General features: G+C 44.0%; 1 protein-coding gene and 1 long non-coding RNA gene across 8 annotated transcripts in view; one reads left to right on the top strand and one right to left on the bottom strand.

Moving 5' to 3' along the window:
• Positions 1-22,806, bottom strand: part of LOC121552426 (ena/VASP-like protein) — a 76,452-nt gene that overhangs the window by 20,491 nt on the left and 33,155 nt on the right. The window contains exon 1 of one of the 7 annotated variants that reach the window (XM_045211332.1): positions 5,636-5,665. The exons of the other annotated variants lie outside the window; for them this stretch is intronic. Coding sequence (XP_045067267.1) covers positions 5,636-5,652 — 17 coding nt within the window. The 5' untranslated portion in view covers positions 5,653-5,665. Of the gene's footprint in view, positions 1-5,635; positions 5,666-22,806 lie in introns of those variants that run through there. 7 annotated transcript variants of the gene reach the window in all.
• On the top strand, positions 97-20,811 carry LOC121552427. Its single transcript, XR_005997193.2, has 3 exons — positions 97-249; positions 347-490; positions 20,730-20,811. It is a non-coding gene; the product is annotated as an uncharacterized LOC121552427 (long non-coding RNA).

Genomic DNA, 22,806 nt, shown 5'->3' with positions numbered 1-22,806 from the left:
GGGGAGTGTTGAAAGTGAGAGAGAGGTGGAGAGAGAGAGAGACAACGAGAGGAGAGGGAGGGAGTGGGGCTGGGATCCTAGGAGAGTTGCTAGGTGAGTGTCTGAGATTACGTGAGAGTGAGAGAGAGAGATAGAGAGATAGCGAGCGAGCAAGCGAGAGATAAGGATTGTTGTAGAGAAAGTGAGGGGGTCCTGAGCTGCATGATTCAAGTGTCTTTCCTGAGCAGCAAGGAGAGATGTCAGGTTATGGTGAGTGACAACCTTAGAGACTGAGAGAGAGAGTATACTACTGTAATGGATAAACATGCTGACTGAGCCTTCCTGTCTCTCAAACTCATCCCAATAGTCCAGTTCACTAACTCCAGCCAGGATAGTGGATGTGAATACAGCAGGCCAGGAGTCAGGGCTATTCAATTACTGTCCTGGAGGACCAAAACAGTTCTGGTTCTCACCACCTGATCAAGGATTGATTTAGACCTGGGACACTAAGGTTAGTGAACTATTTGGCCAATCAATGTTATTCATTGATCAATCAACAGCCAGGAGTAACCCTTGCGACTAGTGATTTGAGGTCTAGTGATAACAAAGTAGATGCTGCTGGGTTGAGTCGACAACCATGCCTCCAAACAAAACACAACACAAACACACCATAACTTTGCATGAAAACACTGCACATTTTTAAGTGAGAAAGCCTTGGTTATAAAATACCACATATCTTAGTGTGAAGGTACACACACATTGCATTAGGGTGGTGGGAGTGACGCTACACACATTTCACATACAGTGGGGGAAAAAATATTTAGTCAGCCACCAATTGTGCAAGTTCTCCCACTTAAAAAGCTGAGAGAGGCCTGTAATTTTCATCATAGGTACACGTCAACTATGACAGACAAAATGTGGGAAAAAAATCCAGAAAATCACATTGTAGGATTTTTTATGAATTTATTTGCAAATTATGGTGGAAAATAAGTATTTGGTCAATAACAAAAGTTTCTCAATACTTTGTTATATACCCTTTGTTGGCAATGACACAGGTCAAATGTTTTCTGTAAGTCTTCACAAGGTTTTCACACACTGTTGCTGATATTTTGGCCCATTCCTCCATGCAGATCTCCTCTAGAGCAGTGATGCTTTGAGGCTGTCGCTGGGCAACACAGACTTTCAACTCCCTCCAAAGATTTTCTATGGTGTTGAGATCTGGAGACTGGCTAGGCCACTCCAGGACCTTGCAATGCTTCTTACAAAGCCACTCCTTCGTTGCCCGGGCGGTGTGTTTGGGATCATTGTCATGCTGAAAGACCCAGCCACGTTTCATCTTCAATGCCCTTGCTGATGGAAGGAGGTTTTCACTCAAAATCTCACGATACCATTCATTCTTTCCTTTACACGGATCAGTCGTCCTGGTCCCTTTGCAGAAAAACAGCCCCAAAGCATGATGTTTCCACCCCCATGCTTCACAGTAGGTATGGTGTTTTTTGGATGCAACTCAGCATTCTTTGTCCTCCAAACACGACGAGTTGAGTTTTTACCAAAAAGTTCTATTTTGGTTTCATCTGACCATATGACATTCTCCCAATCCTCTTCTGGATCATCCAAATGCACTCTAGCAAACTTCAGACGGGCCTGGACATGTACTGGCTTAAGCAGGGGGACACGTCTGGCACTGCAGGATTTGAGTCCCTGGCGGCGTAGTGTGTTACTGATGGTAGGCTTTGTTACTTTGGTCCCAGCTCTCTGCAGGTCATTCACTAGGTCCCCCCGTGTGGTTCTGGGATTTTTTGCCCACCGTTCTTGTGATCATTTTGACCCCACGGGGTGAGATCATGCGTGGAGCCCCAGATCGAGGGAGATTATCAGTGGTCTTGTATGTCTTCCATTTCCTAATAATTGCTCCCACAGTTGATTTCTTCAAACCAAGCTGCTTACCTATTGCAGATTCAGTCTTCCCAGCCTGGTGCAGGTCTACAATTTTGTTTCTGGTGTCCTTTGACAGCTCTTTGGTCTTGGCCATAGTGGAGTTTGGAGTGTGACTGTTTGAGGTTGTGGACAGGTGTACTTTTACTTATTTTCCACCATAATTTGCAAATAAATTCATTAAAAATCCTACAATGTGATTTTCTGGATTTCTTTTCCTCAATTTGTCTGTCATAGTTGACATGTACCTATGATGAAAATTACAGGCCTCTCTCATCTTTTTAAGTGGGAGAACTTGCACAATTGGTGGCTGACTAAATACTTTCCCCCCACTGTAAGTGGTTCCCATCTTAACAGGCTTTAAATCAGCCAGTGTAGCAGCAAGGCAGTGAGCTGTTTCATTTATTTTCTTTAACTAGGCGGCTGAGTTACTTTTTCATTTTTAAGGAGTTCTTGGCAGTCGACGGAAAATGGCGCCTCCCCCCACCAGCATGAATAAATGAGACTCTCATAGAGAAGAGAACGAGAGAGAGAGAGAGACAGAGAGAGAGAGAGACAGAGAGAGAGAGAGAGAGAGAGACAGACAGACAGAGAGAGAGAGAGAGAGAGAGAGAGAGAGAGAGAGAGAGAGAGAGAGAGAGAGAGAGAGACAGACAGAGAGAGAGAGACAGAGAGAGAGAGACAGAGAGAGACAGAGAGAGAGAGAGAGAGAAGAGACAAACAGAGAGAGAGAGAGACAGAGAGAGAGAGAGAGAGAGAGAGAGAGAGGAGAGAGAGAGAGAGAGAGAGAGAGAGAGAGAGAGAGAGAGAGAGAGAGAGAGAGAGAGAGAGAGAGAGAGAGAGAGAGAGAGAGAGAGAGAGAGAGAGAGAGAGAGAGAGAGAGAGAGAGAGAGAGAGAGAGAGAGAGAGAGAGAGAGAGAGATGAGTTGAGGCATTGAAATAACCGATCTGACAGTTCAGGGGCACACACACACTGCAGTTTCCCTGCGCACCATATGTCACACCTGTTGGAAAATGTACAATAGCGATTGAGACAAGTCAGATTTTTCTGTATGCACTAACTATTTTGACTCATCACATACACTGCTGCTACTGTTTAATATTTGTCCTGTTGACTGGTCACTTCATTCGTAGTTATATGTACAATTATGTTAATATCCTCATACCCCTACACATCGACTTCGTACTGGTACCCCTTGTTTATAGCCAAGTTATCGTTACTCATTGTGTATTTATTATTAATTTTATTATTACGTGTTTTACTTTTCTATTATTTCTCTATTTTCTTTCTTTCTGCATTGTTGGGAAGGGCCCGTAAGTAAGCATTCACTGTTAGTCTACACCTTGTTGTTTACGAAGCTTGTGACTAATAAAATGTGATATGATTTGAAGCTATACCTGAGGGGAGCGTTTGCTTTGACAGACACACACACACACACACACACACACACACACACCTCGCACACACACTTTAAATACCATGTTGTACTCTGGAGAAAACATAGGGACAGATTGACACAGTTACTGGAGATTGAGACAGACAGACAGTGAAATTCCACAAGTGTTCCGATTGTGAATTTGTCCTGAAAATGTAGCTCTGGAGCCCAGCTCACCAAATCCCCTCTACTATACTGGCATTGTTTTGTTTTAGCCTGGGATACTGTATCTGGTTGCGCTTTTCTGACCCAGATGTTTTCAGCTGCAGCAGCAGTTCTGGCTCGTCTGGCCTGTCACCTCCTTTGAGCATCACACACATACACGCACACACACAATGACATTAATTCTCCTCAGGGACTCAGGTCACTGAACGGTTAATGGTCAATAGCTCACACTCTATACTGAACCTCTCTCTTTCACCCTCTCTCTCTCCTTCCCTAAACCTCCCTACCTCTATTTCTCTCTCCATCCTTTACGTTTGTGTCCCGCTCCCTCCCTTCCTCTCTCTCTCGAACCCTCTGTTTGTCTCTCCATATGTTTCCCGCCCTCCCCCATCCCTCTCTCCCTGTGGTTCATTAGTGTGAGTGTTTTAGCGTGGTGACCGTTTGCGATCTGGAGCACCGTGCTTGACCTTTCCCTGGATAAAGACCACACTGGCCATACTGTTCATATTGTAATCTGGGCTGAATGGCCACGCTGTGTCATCCTGTATTGTAGACTGGCTATTCATCTCTACACAGTCATGGCTCTCTGTGGTAGAAGGTGCAGGAAGCATTTATTTTCTCTCTGTTTACAGCCTGCTGAATGAGATATGGAGGGATAGACAGAGAGAGGGAGAGAGAGAGAGAGAGGGTGATGCGTATATCTTTGTTTATAGCCAGCTGAATGAAAGATGAGAGCAGGAGGGAAAGAGAGAAATAGAGGGATAGATGGAGAGGGAGAGGGAGAGGGAGAGGGAGAGGGCGCTGCATCTCTCTGTTTACAGCTAGCTGAAGGACAGAGGCATGACGTTTTCTCATCACTATAATCACCAGCTTCACAGCTTCTGTTCTATTTCTGACACAAAACTGGAGCTCTGCGCTAAATTGACTCCGTTATCGTCAGTTCCCTGATCAGATGTGAGCAGCGATGCAAGGTTCTGTCAGCAGACACGCTACGTATTCAAAGCACGCACTCGCACACACTGCCAATTCAAAGCGCACAGACACACATTCTCTCTCACTCTCTACCACACACATACACACACACACACACACATACACATACACACATCTGATGCACACCTGAAACAGACACGCCACCCACTCAAAGCCTGTTTGTGCGTGCGTGTGTGTGGTGTGTGTGTGAGAGAGTACTGAGTCTATGCTGTCAGTGTAAACCTTGGGGCCACATATCTTCCTCTTCAGTCTGTCTCCAGACAGCTAGGTGTTGTGTGTCTCTGGAAACCTCAAGGCTACACTTGCTGTTCATACGTCAAACAGCTTGGCATTACTGTCCTGTCCAAGGAAATCTCCAGCAGAATCAGGTCACACACACGCAAACACACAATCATACGCACACACACACACACGCACACACGGGTCAAGGGGAGCTTCAGTCTCACATTTATGATGATAACAATGATCATGTTTAATGCATGAATCCTGATCCTGAACTTTAGTCACTCTCAAAAACTCTAGCATGTCAGTCATTTTTCCCAGACTATAGTGTTGCTGTAGTGAATGAATCCTCTACTATCAGTGGCACTCTGTGTGTCTGGTTGAAATTGCCCTACTCAACTACTCAACTCTCTCCATTCTGTAACAGGCTATTAGAGTGGAGTGGTTGAGCTGAAAATCTCTCTCTCTCTCTCTCTCTCTCTCTCTCTCTCTCTCTCTCTCTCTCTCTCTCTCTCTCTCTCTCTCTCTCTCTCTCTCTCTCTCTCTCTCTCTCTCTCTCTCTCTCTCTCTCTCTCTCTCTCTCTCTCTCTCTCTCTCTCTCTCTCTCTCTCTCTCTCTCTCTCTCTCTCTCTCTCTCTCTCTCTCTCTCTCTCTCTCTCTCTCTCTCTCTCCCTAGTAATGCACTCAGCAGTGGAAGGTCCAGATACAGTATACTAATCATTAACCCTGACACAGAGACAGACAGCGAGCACAGGAGGTTGGTGGCATCTTAATAGGGGAGGACGGGCTCATGGTAACGGCTGGCACAGGAGGTTGGTGGCATCTTAATTGGGGAGGACGGGCTCATGGTAACGGCTGGAGCGGAACAAGTGGAATTGTATCAAATACATCAAACACATAGTCACCATTTGTTTGATGCCATTCCATTCGCTCCATTCCAGACATTATTATGAGCCATCCTCCCCTCGGCAGCCTCCACTGAGAGAGAAGCAGAAAGAAAGAGAGAAAGAGCGAGTGACAGAGAGAGAGGGGGGGACAGAAAGAGAGAACATTAAACCCATGGAGCTTTTTGGCACAGGGGGTAGCGCTCTTGCACCGTAACACAGCTGCTGCTTCAAGTGCCACTACGATCTAGACTTTGTCATGAGGACTTTGATGTCCAGCAAGGTCACACAAATAACTCTTTAGTGATGAAATTAGAGGAGAGCAGTAGACAGGATCAGTCTTTGTGTTGCAGAGCCAGCTGCAGATGACAACATCCAACTAACCAGCGAGCTAGCTGGCAGGACAAATATTGTTTAGCACAAGTCGTTATCTAGTTCTTTTAAACAAAACAAGGATTCATGTTGGAGAAGTTAAGTTACAAAAATGAGCCAAGGAACTGCAAAATGAAACAGAGCGGTGTGTGTGTGTGTGTTTACTATCCTCAAAAGGATAGTAGAACGAGGAAAACACATTTTGACTGTCCCCACAAGGAAAAAGCTTATTTTAGGCTTAGAGGTTAGGTTTGGGGTTACAATTAGGGTTAGAATCAGGGTTAGGGGTAAAGAGTTAGGGTTAGGTTTAGGCGTTTGGGGTTAAGGTTAGCGTTAAGGTTAGGGTTAGGTTTAGGGGTTAGGGACATTTATTATTTTGAATGGGAATCAAATGTTTGGTCCCCATAAGGATAGTAAAACAAACATGTGTGTGTGTCTGTGTGTGTGTGCTTGGGCTGGGTGATACAGTGCCTTGCAAAAGTATTCATCCCCCTTGGCGTTTTTCCTATTTTGTTGCATTACAACCTGTAATTTAAATGGATTTTAATTTGGATTTCATGTAATGGACATACACAAAATAGTCAAAATTGGTGGTGAAATGAAAAAAATACCTTGTTGAAAATTCAAAATAATAAATAATGGAAAAGTGGTGCGTGCATATGTATTCACCCCCTTTGCTATGAAGCCCCTAAATAAGATCTGGTGCAACCAATTACCTTCAGAAGTCACATAATTAGTTAAATAAAGTCCACCTGTGTGCAATCTAAGTGTCACATGATCTGTCACACGATCTCAGTATACAGTTGAAGTCAGAAGTTTACATACACTTAGGTTGGAGTCATTAAAACTTGTTTTTCAACCACTCCACAAATTTCTTGTTAACAAACTATAGTTTTGGCAAGTCGGTTAGGACATCTACTTTGTGCATGACACAAGTAATTTTTCCAACAATTGTTTAAAGACAGATTATTTCACTTATAATTCACTGTATCACAATTCCAGTGGGTCAGAAGTTTACATCCACTAAGTTGACAGTGCCTTTAAACAGCTTGGAAAATTGCAGAAAATGATGTCATGGCTTTAGAAGCTTCTGATAGGCTAATTGACATCATTTGAGTCAATTGGAGGTGTACCTGTGGATATATTTCAAGGCCTACCTTCAAGACTTCAGGGGGAAAAAAATGGTAGACCCCCACAAGTCTGGTTCATCCTTGGGAACAATTTACAAACGCCTGAAGGTACGTTTTAGTCATTTAGCAGACGCTTTTATCCAGAGCGACTTACAGTTAGTGAGTGCATACATTTTAATCTGTACAAACAATAGTACGCAAGTATAAACACCATGGGACCACGCAGCCGTCATACTGCTCAGGAAGGAGACGCATTCTGTCTCCTAGAGATGAACGTACTTTGGTGTGAAAAGTGCAAATCAATCCTAGAACAACAGCAAAGGACCTTGTGAAGATGCAGGAGGAAACAGGTACAAAAGTATCTATATCCACAGTAAAACGAGTCCTATATCGACATAACCTGAAAGGCCGCTCAGCAAGGAAGAAGCCACTGCTCCAAAACCGCCATAAAAAAGCCAGACTACAGTTTGCAACTGCACATGGGGACAAAGATCATACTTTTTGGAGAAATGTCCTCTGGTCTGATGAAACAAAAATAGAACTGTTTGGCCATAATGAGCATCGCTATGTTTGGAGGAAAAAGGGGGGTCTTGCAAGCCGAAGAACACCATCCCAACCGTGAAGCACGAGGGTGGCAGCATCATGCTGTGGGGGTGCTTTGCTGCAGGAGGGACTGGTGCACTTCACAAAATAGATGGCATCATGAGGAAGGAAAATTATGTGGATATATTGAAGCAACATGTCAAGACATCAGTCAGGAAGTTAAAGCTTGGTCGCAAATGGGTCTTCCAAATGGACAATGACCCCAAGCATACTTCCAAGGTTGTAGCAAAATGGCTTAAGGACAACAAAGTCAAGATATTGGAGTGGCCATCACAAAGCCCTGACCTCAATCCTATAGACAATGTGTGGGCAGAACTGAAAAAGCATGTGCGAGCAAGGAGGCCTTCAAACCTGACTCAGTTACACCAGCTCTGTCATGAGGAATGGTCCAAAATTCACCCAATTTATTGTGGGAAGCTTGTGGAAGGCTACCCGCAACGTTTGACCCAAGTTAAACAATTTAAAGGCAATGCTACCAAATACTAATTGAGTGTATGTAAACCTCTGACCCACTGGGAATGTGATGAAAGAAATAAAAGCTGAAATAAATCATTCTCTCTACTATTATTCTGACATTTCACATTCTTAAAATAAAGTGGTGATCCTAACTGACCTAAGACAGGGAATTTTTACTAGGATTAAATGTCAGTAATTGTGAAAAACTGAGTTTAAATGTATTTGGCTAAGATGTATGTAAACTTCGGACTTCAACTGTATATACACCTGTTATGAAAGGCCCCAGAGTCTGCAACACCACTAAGCAAGGGGCACCACCAAGCAAGCGGCACCATGAAGACCAAGGAGCTCTCGAAACAGGTCAGGGACAAAGTTGTGGAGAAGTACAGATCAGGGTGGGTTTATTAAAAAATATCTGAAACTTTGAACATCCCACAGAGTGCCATTAAATCCATTATAAAAAAATTGAAAGAATATGGCACCACAACAAACTCGCCAAGAGAGGGCCGCCCGCCAAAACTCACGGACCAGGCAAGGAGGGCATTAATCAGAGAGGCAACAAAGAGACCAAAGATAACCCTGAAGGAGCTGCAAAGCGGAGATTGGAGTATCTGTCCATAGGACCACTTTAAGCTGTACACTCCACTGAGCTGGGCTTTACAGAAGAGTGGCCAGAAAAAAGCCATTGCTTAAAGGAAACAATAAGCAAACATGGTTGGTGTTCGCCAAAAGGCATGTGGGAGACTCCCCAAACATATGGAAGAAGGTACTCTGGTCAGATGAAACTAAAATTGAGCTTTTTGGCCATCAAGGAAAAAGCTATGTCTGGCGCCAACCCAACACCTCTCATCACCCCGAGAACACCATCCCCACAGTGAAGCATGGTGGTGGCAGCATCATGCTGTGGGGATGTTTTTCATCGGCAGGGACTGGGAAACTGGTCGGAATTGAAGGAATGATGGATGGCGCTAAATACAGGGAAATTCTTGAAGGAAACCTGTTTCAGTCTTCCAGAGATTTGAGACTGGTACGGAGGTTCACCTTCCAGCAGGACAATGACCCTAAGCATACTGCTAAAGCAACACTCAAGTGGTTTAAGGGGAAACATTTAAATGTCTTGAAATGGCCTAGTCAAAGCCCAGACCTTAATCCAATTGAGAATCTGTGGTATGACATAAAGATTGCTGTACACCAGCGGAACCCATCCAACTTGAAGGAGCTGGAGCAGTTTTGCCTTGAAGAATGGGCAAAAATCCCAGTGGCTGGATGTGACAAGCTTATAGAGACATACCCCAAGAGACCTGCAGCTGTAATTGCTGCATAAGGTGGCTCTACAAAGTTTTGACTTTGGGGGGGTGAATAGTTATGCACGCTCAAGTTTTCTGTTTTTTTGTCTTATTTCTTGTTTGTTTCACCCAAAAATATATTTTGCATCTTCAAAATGGTAGGCATGTTGTCTAAATCAAATGATACAAACCCCAAAAAAATCAATTTTAATTCCAGGATGTAAGGCAACAAAATAGGAAAAATGCCAAGGGGGGTGAATACTTTCGCAAGCCACTGTATTTGGGGAGTTTCTCCCATTCTTCTCTGTAGATCCTATCAAGCTCTGTCAGGTTGGATGGGGAGCGTCGCTACACAGCTATTTTCATGTCTCTCCAGAGATGTTCAATCGGGTTTAAGTCCGGACTCTGGCAGGGCCACTTAAGGACATTCAGAGACTTGTCCTGAAGCCACTCCTGCGGTGTCTTGGCTGTGTGCTTAGGGTCGTTGTCCTGTTGGAAGGTGAACCTTCACCCCAGTCTGAGATCCTGAGTGCTCTGGAGCAGGTTTTCATCAAGGATCTCTCTGTACTTTGCTCTGTTCATCTTTGCCTCGATTCTGACTATTCTCCCAGTACCTGCCGCTGAAAAACATCCCCACAGCATGATGCTGCCACGACCATGCTTCACCGTAGGGATGGTGCCAGGTTTCCTCCAGATGTGACGCTTGGCATTCAGGCCAAAGAGTTCAATCTTGGTTTCCAGAGAATCTTGTTTCTCATGTTCTGAGAGTCCTTTAGGTGCAATTTTGGCAAACTCCAAGCGGGCTGTGATGTACCTTTTACTGAGGAGTGACTTCCGTCTGGCCACTCTACCATAAAGGCCTGATTGGTGGAGTACTGTAGAGATGGTTGTCCTTCTGGAAGGTTCTCCCATCTCCACAGAGGATCTCTGGAGCTCTGTCAGAGTGACCATCGGGTTCTTGGTCACCTCCCTAACCAAGGCCCTTCTCCCCCGATTGCTCAGTTTGGCCGGGCAGCCAGCTCTGGTTCCAAACTTCTTCCATTTAAGAATGATGGAGGCCACTGTGTTCTTGGGGACATTCAATGCTGCAGACATTTTTTGGTACCCTTCCCCAGATCTGTGCCTCGACACAATCCTGTCTCGGAGTTCCTTCGACCTCATTGCTTGGTTTATGCTCTGATATGCACTGTCAACTGTGGGACCTTATATAGACAGGTGTGTGCCTGTCCAATCAATTGAATTTACCACAGGTGGACTCCAATCAAGTTGTAGAAACAACATCTCAAGGATGATCAATGGAGACAGGATGCACCTGAGCTCAATTTTGAGTCTCATGGCAAAGGGTCTGAATACTTATGTAAATAAGTGTAATATTCATGTGTCAGCATACTGAATTGTAATTGGATGTATTCTACCGTCATATCATACTATGCTATGATTGGTTAAGACCACCCAGGTGGTGAGGTCATCTTAAAGATGATCATGGCCGGAGACACATGAACATGCCAGTTATAGCTAGTTAATAAAGAGCTACGTTTATAAAGATCCTGTCGTCCTGCATTTTATTATTTTGTACAAAGCATACAAAACAAGACAATAAGCTGTTTCTGTTTTTGCTTTGTCATTATGGGGTATTGTGTGTTTCCGAATTGATGAGATTTTTTTATTTTTAAAATACATTTTAGAATAAGGCTGTAACGTAACGAAATGTGGAAAAAGTGAAGTGGTCTGAATACTTTCCGAATGCACTGTACATCTCAATGTATTTATTTATTTTCTCTCTATAAGCTTTGTTGCACAATTAAAGGTCAATACACTACATTTCAAATAGTCAGCAATAATCTAATGAATTCAGGGCTTGTAAAATTATACCTAAGCTAAATATAAGCCTTCCACAATCATAATCACTACTAATGTATTAATGTATTATCTTATAAAAATGGTTTAACCTGCTTTTTTGCAATAATCACTTATCTGGCTTTCAAGTCTGTCTATGAACATGCCCTTTTTGTTACAAATTTGACCATAACAATGCACATCCACTAATAATGACCAACTTCTTTTAGCAGGCATTATAGAAAATTAACACGTCCCATAAACAATCTCTCAAGCACAATCCCACATGCTAGTGAGTAGCCAGCTAATCTTTATATTTCCAGTCTAGCCAACATCTAGCTAACAAGGTAGAACAGTTGAACTGTTATGAACACACCCTCCTCCTGTTTGAACAGCATGCTAGCCTGTCCACTTTGTTTAGATGTTGAAATCAAGTGGCATACCTGGATAAGAATATGCTTATCTCTCAGAATGAGGATTTGCCAATTCCTTATATAAATGTGTCTTTTTATGTTAATTGCTCATTTATAAAACACAGACTAGAGAGCTAGCACATTACACTCTGTGGCTAAAATGCTGCTAGCGGTATGCTACATGGTACCGCAACGCCAAAAGATACTGTTAAGTAACCAGTTTCCCCCTTTGTCTGTGTCAATGCCATGCACAACAGAAACTGAGCATACATTTTACAGAATCAATGTTCATTGATAATCCCATTTTAGTAGGGTCTGCTGTGCGTCCATTTTGGAAGTTGAGACATAAACAGGATATCGTTAGAGAGGTTAAGTTCTCCTTTATTCTAGTAAAATAATGGCTCAATTTGTTTCGGTGTTCATATGATCGATTCTGTTGGACCAAACCTCAAATGCAATAGCGAGTTGAAATTGCTTGTTGTCAGAGAGGAAGACGTGACCTTTCATCTTTGTTGTTGTAAGTGGCAGGGGGAGGGGCTTGGTGTCTGTGTGTGTGAGTGGGAAAGTGCTCACAGCACAGAAGGAGTGAAGGAGATGAGACCAAAATGACAACATGAAAACAAGCGGACATAAACGCTCATAAAAATGGAAATAAAATACAGGCATTTGGAATTTTGCGCTAAAACATACATTTCAATTAATCGAATTAACTCGATATATCGCCCAGCCCTAGTGTGTGCACTGCTTCAAACATCAAAGCACCAGCAGCAGCAGAATTAACATTTATAACTACGGCACACATTTGAGATGCGAGGCTAACCCTAGCCCCTGCTAAACCAGCTTTCATAGACAATGCGCTAAAGACAGCTAAACCGCTTTGATCCCATTCCAACCACTGGGGTCAATGATGATAATGATGTGGTACTTTAGCCCCCCTTGCTGCAAGTATTAGTTGTTCCTAACCACAGATCTGGGATCTGATTACCCTATGTCCAGTTGTTACTTTATCCACTGTAGAGGTAAAACATGCCTAACCCTGAAATAGAGGTTAGGAGCAACTTCATCCTACTCCCTCTGGGTGTGTGTGTGCCTTTGAAATCCATTTATTGACCCTTTTCTGTGGGTTATGATAGCGGATGTGGTGTGGTGTGCGTGTGTGTGTGTGTGTGTGTGTGTGTGTGTGTGTGTGTGTCTGCCAGTGAAAATAGCTCTGTGAAAGCCTTCTGCAACATGGCAGTACACAGACAAAGTTATGAGTCAGGCTGTTTTTGGATGTCTGTTATATAAACTGCTTGCTTGCGTATTTGAGGTTTGGTGGTGAAGCGAGGGAGTGAGAGAGAGCGAGCGAGAGAGGGATGGAGGGAGGGAGAGAGGAAGGGAGAGAGAGGAAGAATGAGAGAGAGAGAGATGGGTTTTTTTTCTTCCAAACATGCTCTTCCATCTACACATCTAGACAGCTTTAAGACATCCAGCAGATTCCATTGTGAGATATTGTGAAATGTATCAGGGATTATTATTTTGCTTACCCACTCTGTCCATTTATTTGGGTTAGCCCTAGGATTGAATAGCCTATTTGGGTTAGCCCTGGGATTGAATAGTCTATTTGGGTTAGCCCTAGGATTGAATAGTCTATTTGGGTTAGCCCTATAGAATAGTCTATTTGGGTTAGCCCTAGGATTGAAAAGTCTATTTGGGTTAGCCCTGGGATTGAATAGTCTATTTGGGTTAGGTTTAGGGTTCATGGGCTATGCCAAGAGAGACAACTCTGTTATGTTGTGCTCTTTCAGATGGGCAAAGAGCTTGATAGCTTGATAATCCAGCACGGAAGACAGGAGAGGGAAATCCCTATGGTCCAGTACTGATGCAGCAGAGACATGCAATATCTTGACCCAGAATGCAGGATGTGTTGTGACCTGTGTATTAGAGGGGTGTTCTGTTTGTTTGTGTGTGTTGTCGTTGGAGTGTGTTTATGTCTAAGAGTGGGTATTTGTGTCTACCATAGTGTCCGACTGTGTGTTAGAGCCTTGAGAGCTTGATGTGTGTTTTGGAGTGTGGGTGTGTTTTCTGAGGAGTGTTTTAGAGCCTGGAGACCGGGATGCAGACTGCACAGACCATGCACAAGCACACACACACCCGCACGCACACCCGCACGCACACACACACACACACACACACACACACACACACACACACCCGCACACACACACACACACACACACACACACACACACACACACACACACACACACACACACACACTCTCAGTTCCTGCTGCAGACTCCCTCACTTGGCTGCAGAGAGTCCACGCAAGAGCATGCTAATCTGTTGGCATGACAACTGGAGTGGAATATTTGTCTGAGGAAGAAAATATGAATGAGCTACAGTGGCTGTGATGTGGCTGTGATGTGCTATAAATAAAAATGTATTCAGAAAGCCAGGGGGCTTCAGAAGACAGACAGACAGACAGACAGTCTGTGTTGCTTTAATTACAGACAGAGCGGAACGATGCTAGATACACACGAGTAGAGAGGGTTGCCCCATCCTCTAGTCATCAAACAGCTTTTAAAGCACAAAGTGTGTGATAAAGTTATTCTCAAAGAGTGATCATTTGAAACAGGGCTTAATTTGGCGAGGTGAAAGACAATTTCTTCAGGGGTACAAACCAAAATCTATTTTCTGTTCGATATACAGATGTTTGATTTATTCTGCATGTTCTTTGGACTTTTCACAATGAATTAACAATTTCACATTGAAGACTGAATGGTGAACAATTAAGGCCACGACATCTGTTTGGTGAGTAGGCCTAGGCTTAATGATTCTGATCAAAATACGCTCTTTGTCTTTATCAAACTAATGTTTTTACATATTTTCAGTGTGGAACCTGTCTATGTTTAGGGGGTTGTAGCCTAGGCCAACCAATTCTAAATGGCACTCGCAGTTCGCAAAGTAGCTTAGACGGAAAATAGACGGGACGCAGTTATTTCAAAACTGCAGCTCGTTGTTGGAACACATATTTCCCTACTTCAATCAACCAGTCCATTTTGAATTTGTGATAAAACTGTGATCATTTGGCAAGGAATGTAGCTTGTGTATCACAACAGTTATCTACGTTTTTTATAGCCATTTATTTCTGTAAGCCTATGGGAGCTTGTGTGCGCACTCGGCAGCAAGCGTGTGTAGTGGGAGCGATTGGAACGCAATTGAGTGTGTGAGACATGGAGGGGAAACTGAATTTAGGGAGAAGAACGGTGTGATGCTTGGCTTCGTTTCTTTTTTTTTGTGCCCTTCAAATGCACACGTACAAATGGAACACTAGATTCAAAGCAAATTAACGTTGTCTTAAAAAATTCTAAATAGTTTTACACTATTTAAACAAAATGTGATCTCTGGTTAAAGATCGAGTTTTGACGTTCGTTCGAGGCCCTAATCCTTGACACTCGAAGGAGGTGAAGACGGCGCTATAGATGCCAGCACGTGGACACCCTGGTGAGACTACCAGCACGTGGACACCCTGGTGAGACTACGGTGGCAAATAAATAAATCGCCTCTCCCCTCTAATAGTGAATGTGCTGGAGAATAAACTGGACGAGCTCCGTTCGAGACTATCCTGTCAACGGGACATTAAGAACTGTAATATACTATGCTTCTCTGAGTCATGGCTGAACAAGGACATTGATATATACATCTAGCTGGTTTTTCTATGCATCGGCAAGACAGAATGGCAGAGTCCGGTAAGATCGGGGGGGTGTCTCTTCATTAACAACAGCTGGTGGGCAATCTCTAATATTAAGGAAGCCTTCAGGTTCGGCTCGCCTGAGTTAGAATCCCTCATGATAAGCTGTAGATCATAATATTTACCAAGTGAGTTTTCATCTGTATTTTTCGCAGCTGTCTCTTTACCACCACAAACCGATGCTGGCACTAAGACCGCACTCAACGAGCTGTATAGGGCCATAAGAAAACAAGAAAATGCTCCTCCAGAGGCGGCGCTAGTGGCCAGTGATTTTAATGCAGGAAAACTGAAATCCGTTTTACCTCATTTCTACCAGAATGTCATCTGTGCAACTAGAGGGATAGATCACCTTTACTCCACACACAGAGATGCATACAAAGCTCTCCTCCACCCGTCATTTGGCAAATCGGACCATAACTCTATCCTACTGATTCCTGCATACAAGCAAAAACACAAACAGGAAGGAAGTTCAATATCCAGTTGCATAGGGCGGGGTTCAGACCCAGGGCCCCGAGCTTAATGATGAGCTGGGAGTTGTTGAAGGCTGAGCTGTAGTCAATAAACAGCATTCTTTTTTCTTTTTTGGGGGTGGGGTTGATCAGCTTTAATATTGCAGATAGATTGTGGCTTCCATCAATGTAATTGTCCGCATCATTTCCAATCCCCCATATATATTTGTTGTAAATATAAGAAATCCCGCTACCCCCTCCGACGAACCATCAAACAGGCAAAGTGTCAATACAGAACTAAGATCAAATCCTACTGCACCGTCTCTGACGATCGTCGGATGTGTCAGGGCTGGCAAACTATCACAGATTACAAAGGGAAAGACACCGAGAGCTGCCCAGTGACGCGAGCCAACCAGAGGAGCTAAATTCCTTCAATGTCCGCTTCGAGGCAAGCAACACTTAACCATGCATGAGAGCACCAGCTGTTCTGGACGACTGTATGATCACGCTCTCTGTAGCCGATGTGAGTAAGACCTTTAAACAGGTTAACATTCACAAGGCAGCGGGGCCAGACAGACTACCAGGACACATACTCAGAGCATGAGCTGACCAGCTGGCAAGTGTCTTCACTGACATTTTCAACCTCTCTCTGACCTAGTCTGTAATACCTACATGTTTCAAGCAAACCACCATAGTCCCTGTGCCTAACATGCTGACTAGACCGGGCACGCGCGTGCGTCCGTGTGCGCCATCGCGTGCATGTTGATTTTGTCCATCCACACCAGACGTGATCAGGACACGCAGGTTGAAATATCAAAACGAACTCTGAACCAACTATATTAATTTGGGGACAGGTCGAAAAGCATTAAACATTCATGGCAATTTAGCTAGCTAGCTAGCTTGCTGTTGTTAGCTAATTTGTCCTGGGATATAAACATTGGGTTGTTATTTTACCTGAAATCCACAAGGTCCTCTACTCCGACAATTAATCCACAGATAAAAGGGTAAACCGAGTTAGTTTCTAGTAATCTCTCCTCCTTCAGTCTTCTTCTTCTTTGGACTTTATATAGCGGTTGGCAACCAACTTTAAGGTGCATTACCACCACCAACTGGACTGGAGTGTGGACCTCAGTTCATCTTTCAATCACCCACGTGGGTATATGCTCCTAAAAACCAATGAGGAGATGGGATAGGCGGGACTTGCAGCACGTCAAGCGTCACAAATAGAACCAAGTTCTATTTTAGCACCTGGCTACGCAGACGCTCGTTGACGCACACAAGCAGTTTGGATGCAATGATTGAATAACATGTATGTGTTATTTATTTTGCAACGCTCTTGCACGTAATGCGAGCGGTGTGGTCAGCATGTAAGAACGCCAAGGTAACCTGTCTAAATGACTATTGCCCCGTAGCACTCACATCTGTAGCCATGAAATGCTTTGAAAGGCTGGTCATGGTTCACATCAACCCCATCATCCCAGAAACCCTGGACCAACTCCAATTCGCATACCGCCCCAACAGTACCACAGATGATGCAATCTCTATTGCACGCCACACTGCCCTTTTCCATCTGGACAAAAGGAACACCTACGTGAGAATGCTGTTCATTGACTACAGCTCAGCGTTCAACACCATAGTGCCCTCCAAGCCCATCACTAAGCTAAGGACCCTGGGACTGGACCTCCCTCTGCAACTGGATCCTGGACTTCCTGACGGGCTGACCCAGGTGGTGAGGGTAGGCAACAACAGATCCGCCACACTGACCCTCAACACAGGGGGCCCCTCAGGGGTGTGTGCTCAGTACCTTCCTGCACTCTCTGTTCACCCATGACTGCGTGGCCGCACACGACTCCAACACCATCATTAAGTTTGCCGACGACACGACAGTGGTAGGCCTGATCACCGACGTCGATGAGACAGCCTATAGGGAGGAGGTCGGAGACCTGTCAGTGTGGTGCCAGGACAACAACCTCTCCCTTAACATGGGCAAGCCAAAGGAGCTTATCATGGACTACAGGAAAAGGAGGGCCGAACACGCCCCCATTCACATCGACAGGGCTGTAGTGGAGCGGGTCGAGAGTTTCAAGTTCCTCGGTGTCCACATCACTAATGACCTATCATGGTCCAAACACACCAACAAACACACCTCAGGAGGCTGAAAAGATTTGGCATGGGCCCTCGGATCCTCAAAAAGTTATACAGCTGCACAATTGAGAGCATCTTGACTGGCTGCATCACCACTTGGTATGGCCACTGCTCGGCATCTGACCGCAAGGCGCCTATATATTGTTGTGCGTACGGCCCAGTACATCACTGGGGCCGAACTCCCTGCCATCCAGGACCTCTATACCAGGCAGTGTCAGGGGAAGGCCCTAAAAATGGTCAAAGACTCTAGCACCCAAGTCATAGACTGTTCTCTCTGCTACCGCACGGCAAGCGGTACCCACGCGCCAAGTCTGGGACCAAAAGGCACCTGAACAGCTTCTACCCCGAAGCCGTAAGACTGCTGAACAGTTAATCAAATGGCTTCCCGGACAATTTACATTGACCCCCTTTATTATATATTTCTTTATCTTAATTGTTTTGCTCACTAGACTCTACCCACACACTCACACAGACTACACTGACACTCCATCACACACACACGCTCACACACACAAAACACACATGCATATTAATGCCAGACACGCACACACATGGACACATACACACTTCACATATGCTGCTGCTACTCTGTTTATTATATATTCTGATTGCCTAGTCACTTTTACCCCTACCCACCATTACATACTGTATTACCTCAATTACCTCAGCTACCTCGTACCCCGGCACATTGACTCTGTACTGGTACTCCTTATATAGCCTCGTTATTGTTTTTATTGTGTTACTATTTCCTTTTTTATTTAGCAAATATTTGTCCTACTTTTTAACTCTGGTTTGTTGGGAATGGGCTCGTAAGTAAGCATTTCACTGTAAAGTCTACACCTGTTGTGTTCGGTGCATGTGACCAATAAGACGTGATTTGATTTGGGTTGTTGAGAACCTATGGAGGTAAATTGGGACAGAAGAACGGTATAAAACCAAGGCTTGGAACCATAAATCTGGTCTGAATTTATAGTTTAATTCCTGCTGAAAGCCTGTGAGCAGTGCGGAGAGATGAGAGCTCCTTTTACTGCTTGCCACAGATGATCATATAAAGCATTTATGAGTTTCCTAAGCAAAGTGTCACACTGAGAGTTTGAAAAGAGAGTGAGAGAGAGAGGGAAAGGAGTAATGGGTTTCCAGAGAAACCATGTTGGCGGATGAGCGAGTGTCTAACGTGAGGCCTAAAAGTAGCTGTCACCTTAGATTGCCAGACAATCTTCTACGTCTGATACACTTTGGCCAATAACCATTGATCAGGTATGGCCAACCCTCCTCCTGGATAACTACTGGCTGTGTAGACTGGCAGGTGTGTTACAGCAGGGCTGGAGCAAAAGCCTGAATGAGAGGAGGGTTGGCCATCCCTGCCATACTGAGTGCGTCAAACTCTGTTCAAGATTTAGAAATTGAAAGGGTGCCATTTTCAAACCAAGGGCTGGTTTCCGAAACCTAGAATGTTCAATGGAGTCTCCAACAGAATCGCCATTTAAAGTGTATTTTTTTTGGGCCAGGAAAAAGCTGCTTAATCTGGGTCTGGGAACCCACCACCCCCAATTGTTCCCAAAGAAAATGATTAAAAGTCAGAATACAATTTAGAATGCTATTGTGAAGGCAAATTATTTAGTGAAGGGGTCATTTGGTGCAAACAATAAACGTCTGTAGACATTTTGGCCAAAGTCTGGGTGGATGGCTCATCAGATCTAGAGGCTTTAAGTCGACACACAAACAAACAGGCCGTTGATCCGTCATACCTTAGATTACTCTTAGTCTACTCATCTACGGAAGAAAAGCACAACGATCAAATGAAACATTAGATCTTGGCCAACATCTTGGTTAAGATTGCCTCCACTAGTAATCCCTAAGGTTTATGTCAGGATAAGAGAGAGGAGAGTGGAAAATAACTGGGAACTCTCTAAGCAAAACAATAAGTATTCTGCGGCTGCCACTCCAGTCCAATTAAGGAGCCTGAAATGAATGAGGAAGAGTGACAAACTACATCTACACCAGATATTCATTCTCTCTTGGAGGAAATTGCAAGTTACTTTTTTAAATAAAAAAAGCACACTTTGTCATAAAGTCTTGATCAGATTCTTAGTGCAGGGTCGGAGAGAGACACATTCCTGTCTGTCTAGTTAGTTTTCATGGGAAGCTGATCTCTTCCTAATGAGTATTCACTGGAATGTGTAATACTGAGTCTACTGCTACCGCCTCAGGCTATGTCTACCTCAACCTGAAATAACAGTTTCGCTTTACACACATTAGGAGACCTAAATAAGGTGGTCGGGGAATGTGTGTGTGTGCGTGTGTGTCTATCATTCGTCCAGGGCTCCCTTGGAAAAGAGACCTTGGTCTCAATGGGACTCCCCTGCCTAAATAAAGGTTAAATGAAAAACCCAGCACGACTCGACAAATCAAACGCTTGAGCAGAAGCACTCAGGCACTGTGCTGAGAGCGAGAGAGAGAGAGAGAGGTAGAGTGAGAGATGTCGACCAAGGCAGAATTCTGTATGTGGGGGGGTTGCTTTAAAAAAGGCATGGGTCTCCATTTGGTGGAGGTGAAGTGTGCAGCAGGCAGAGAGAGAGAGAGAGAGAGAGAGAGAGAGAGAGAGAGAGAGTGACTGGGGGTGGGAGTGGTGTCAGAGTCATACCATGAACACTCTTATCAGATACTCACAAACCTTCTTCCCCTCTGCCAGGGATGGAGTGAGTGACAGTAAGAGCGAGGGATGAGAGAAAGGATGAGAAGGAGATCTGAAGAATGAGGCGACCTGCCCTGGGGCTGCTTCTCCACCATGATGTAATTTAACTGATGGCCTGTAACCATGGTGATGGACACACACACAAGACAGACAGCTAATAAAACTTGAAACTGTTTACATGTGATCTTTTATGATGGCTGTGCGTTTGACCAAGGCCATTTAGGCTAAGTGCTCACTCTACTTGCACAATGAAACTGGCAACACAGTCAGTCTGCTTCCCTTTACTGACAGTATGACAGACAGCCATCCCTCATCTCTACTCACACATTGGTTGGATCTGCAACCTGCAACCCAATCAGCCTGATATCACTGCAACTTCTCTGTTTTACATCTATTGCATCATTTTACAGTGTATTTCTTGCATGCCAACCACCTTTTTTGGGACATTTTCCATTATTTGACAGAGTCTAAGGCAGACAGATGGACACATCCTATTCCCAGGGGAATCATACAACAGGAAACCTTACTATCATCCTAAGACCTAATCATACAAGCAATAATGTCCAGTCCAGTAGCCTGAGGGTTTAAACATGATCTTTAGAATGGGGTTAATTAAAACAATGAATTACAGTTTTTCTCAATTGCTAAAACACTAAAAACCCATTGGCTGAACAAAGTTCTCAGTTGCCTGGACTCATTTAGCTAATTATGCAGTCTGTTGTCAATACCTTAAACCATTAAAACACAATTTGCAGATCTCACTTAGACTTTTCAGCAAAACTCTAAACACATTCTCATTCTCTAAACACATTCTGCACTCTAATGCACATGTCATCCATTCTGGTAAACACAAGTGGCAACAATCAAATACAAATAGAGAACATATGTCATTGATTGAACACAACCACTCAAAATTGATTTAACCTGTTTCAAATGATGCGACACAACCAATATAAGCCAGTTCAGAGAGCAAACAGGTTGTTGATGGTGGGAAGGAGAAAGTCTGAGAATGGATAGAAGAAACAATGTGAGAGGACAAGGACGAGTGCGTATGCGAGGTGGGAGACGAGGAGGAAGAGGAGGAGGAGGGCAAGAAAGAGGAAGAGGAGGACGAAGAGGAAGAGGAAGACAAAGAGTGGAAATATCTGATGAAATTCTAGCAACAGTCATAGACCATGTTCTTGTCCATGGACTGACAATGAGGGAAGCAGGACTTAGAGTGCAACCCAATTTGAGCCGATTTTCTGTGTCCACCATAGTAAGGACATTCAGAGAAGAGAACAGGTACAGTATACTACTGTATTTTTGTAATTGCAAATTTACTGTACTACACTATATGCAGCTGTTTCAATAGACATTTGTAAAGTTAATCACTGTATGTATTGTACTGCATGAATATGTTTTGTAACTGCACAACTACTTTTTGTAGAATTGCAAGGCTGCCACATGCAGGTGGAAGGACAGCTATATTCACTCGGGAGCAAGGGGCCGTTATAGCTGGCATGGTCCTTCAAGATAATGCAATATTAATCAGAAAAATCCAGGAACGAGTGATACAAGACAACACACACTTCCAGGGAATCGACAGTGTGAGCATTTCCACAATTGACCGTGTCCTCCATCGTAACAGGATGCGAATGAAACAAGTATACAGAGTACCTTTTGAGCGCAACTCACCAAGGGTGAAAGAACTGCGAGCTCAGTATGTGCAAGTAAGTGTACATTCAGAAACATTTACTGTAATCCAGATTGTCTACAGTACTAACACATACTATGTGAATGACATTACTCTTCAGTACATACAATATATGTGAATCAGAAGTGCATACAGTAGGCCTAATTGTACTCTGCAGTATAGCACTGTCTCTGTACGACTTACAAAATCCTACATACAGTATATTGTATTTCTACACAGACAATATTTGACTTGGAATCCTTGGACAGACCCCATGAGTTCATCTTTGTCGATGAAGCAGGCTTCAATCTAACAAAGAGGAGAAGGAGAGGCCGAAACATGATTGGACAGCGGGCCATTGGTGAAGTCCCTGGTCAACGAGGTGGCAATGTCACAATC

The sequence above is a fragment of the Coregonus clupeaformis genome, chromosome 36 (assembly GCF_020615455.1).
Source record: "Coregonus clupeaformis isolate EN_2021a chromosome 36, ASM2061545v1, whole genome shotgun sequence".
In the NCBI taxonomy this organism is placed as follows: Eukaryota; Metazoa; Chordata; class Actinopteri; order Salmoniformes; family Salmonidae; genus Coregonus; species Coregonus clupeaformis.
The sequence above is the reverse complement of the archived record's forward strand: the minus strand, read 5'-3'. Positions and strand labels throughout refer to the sequence as shown.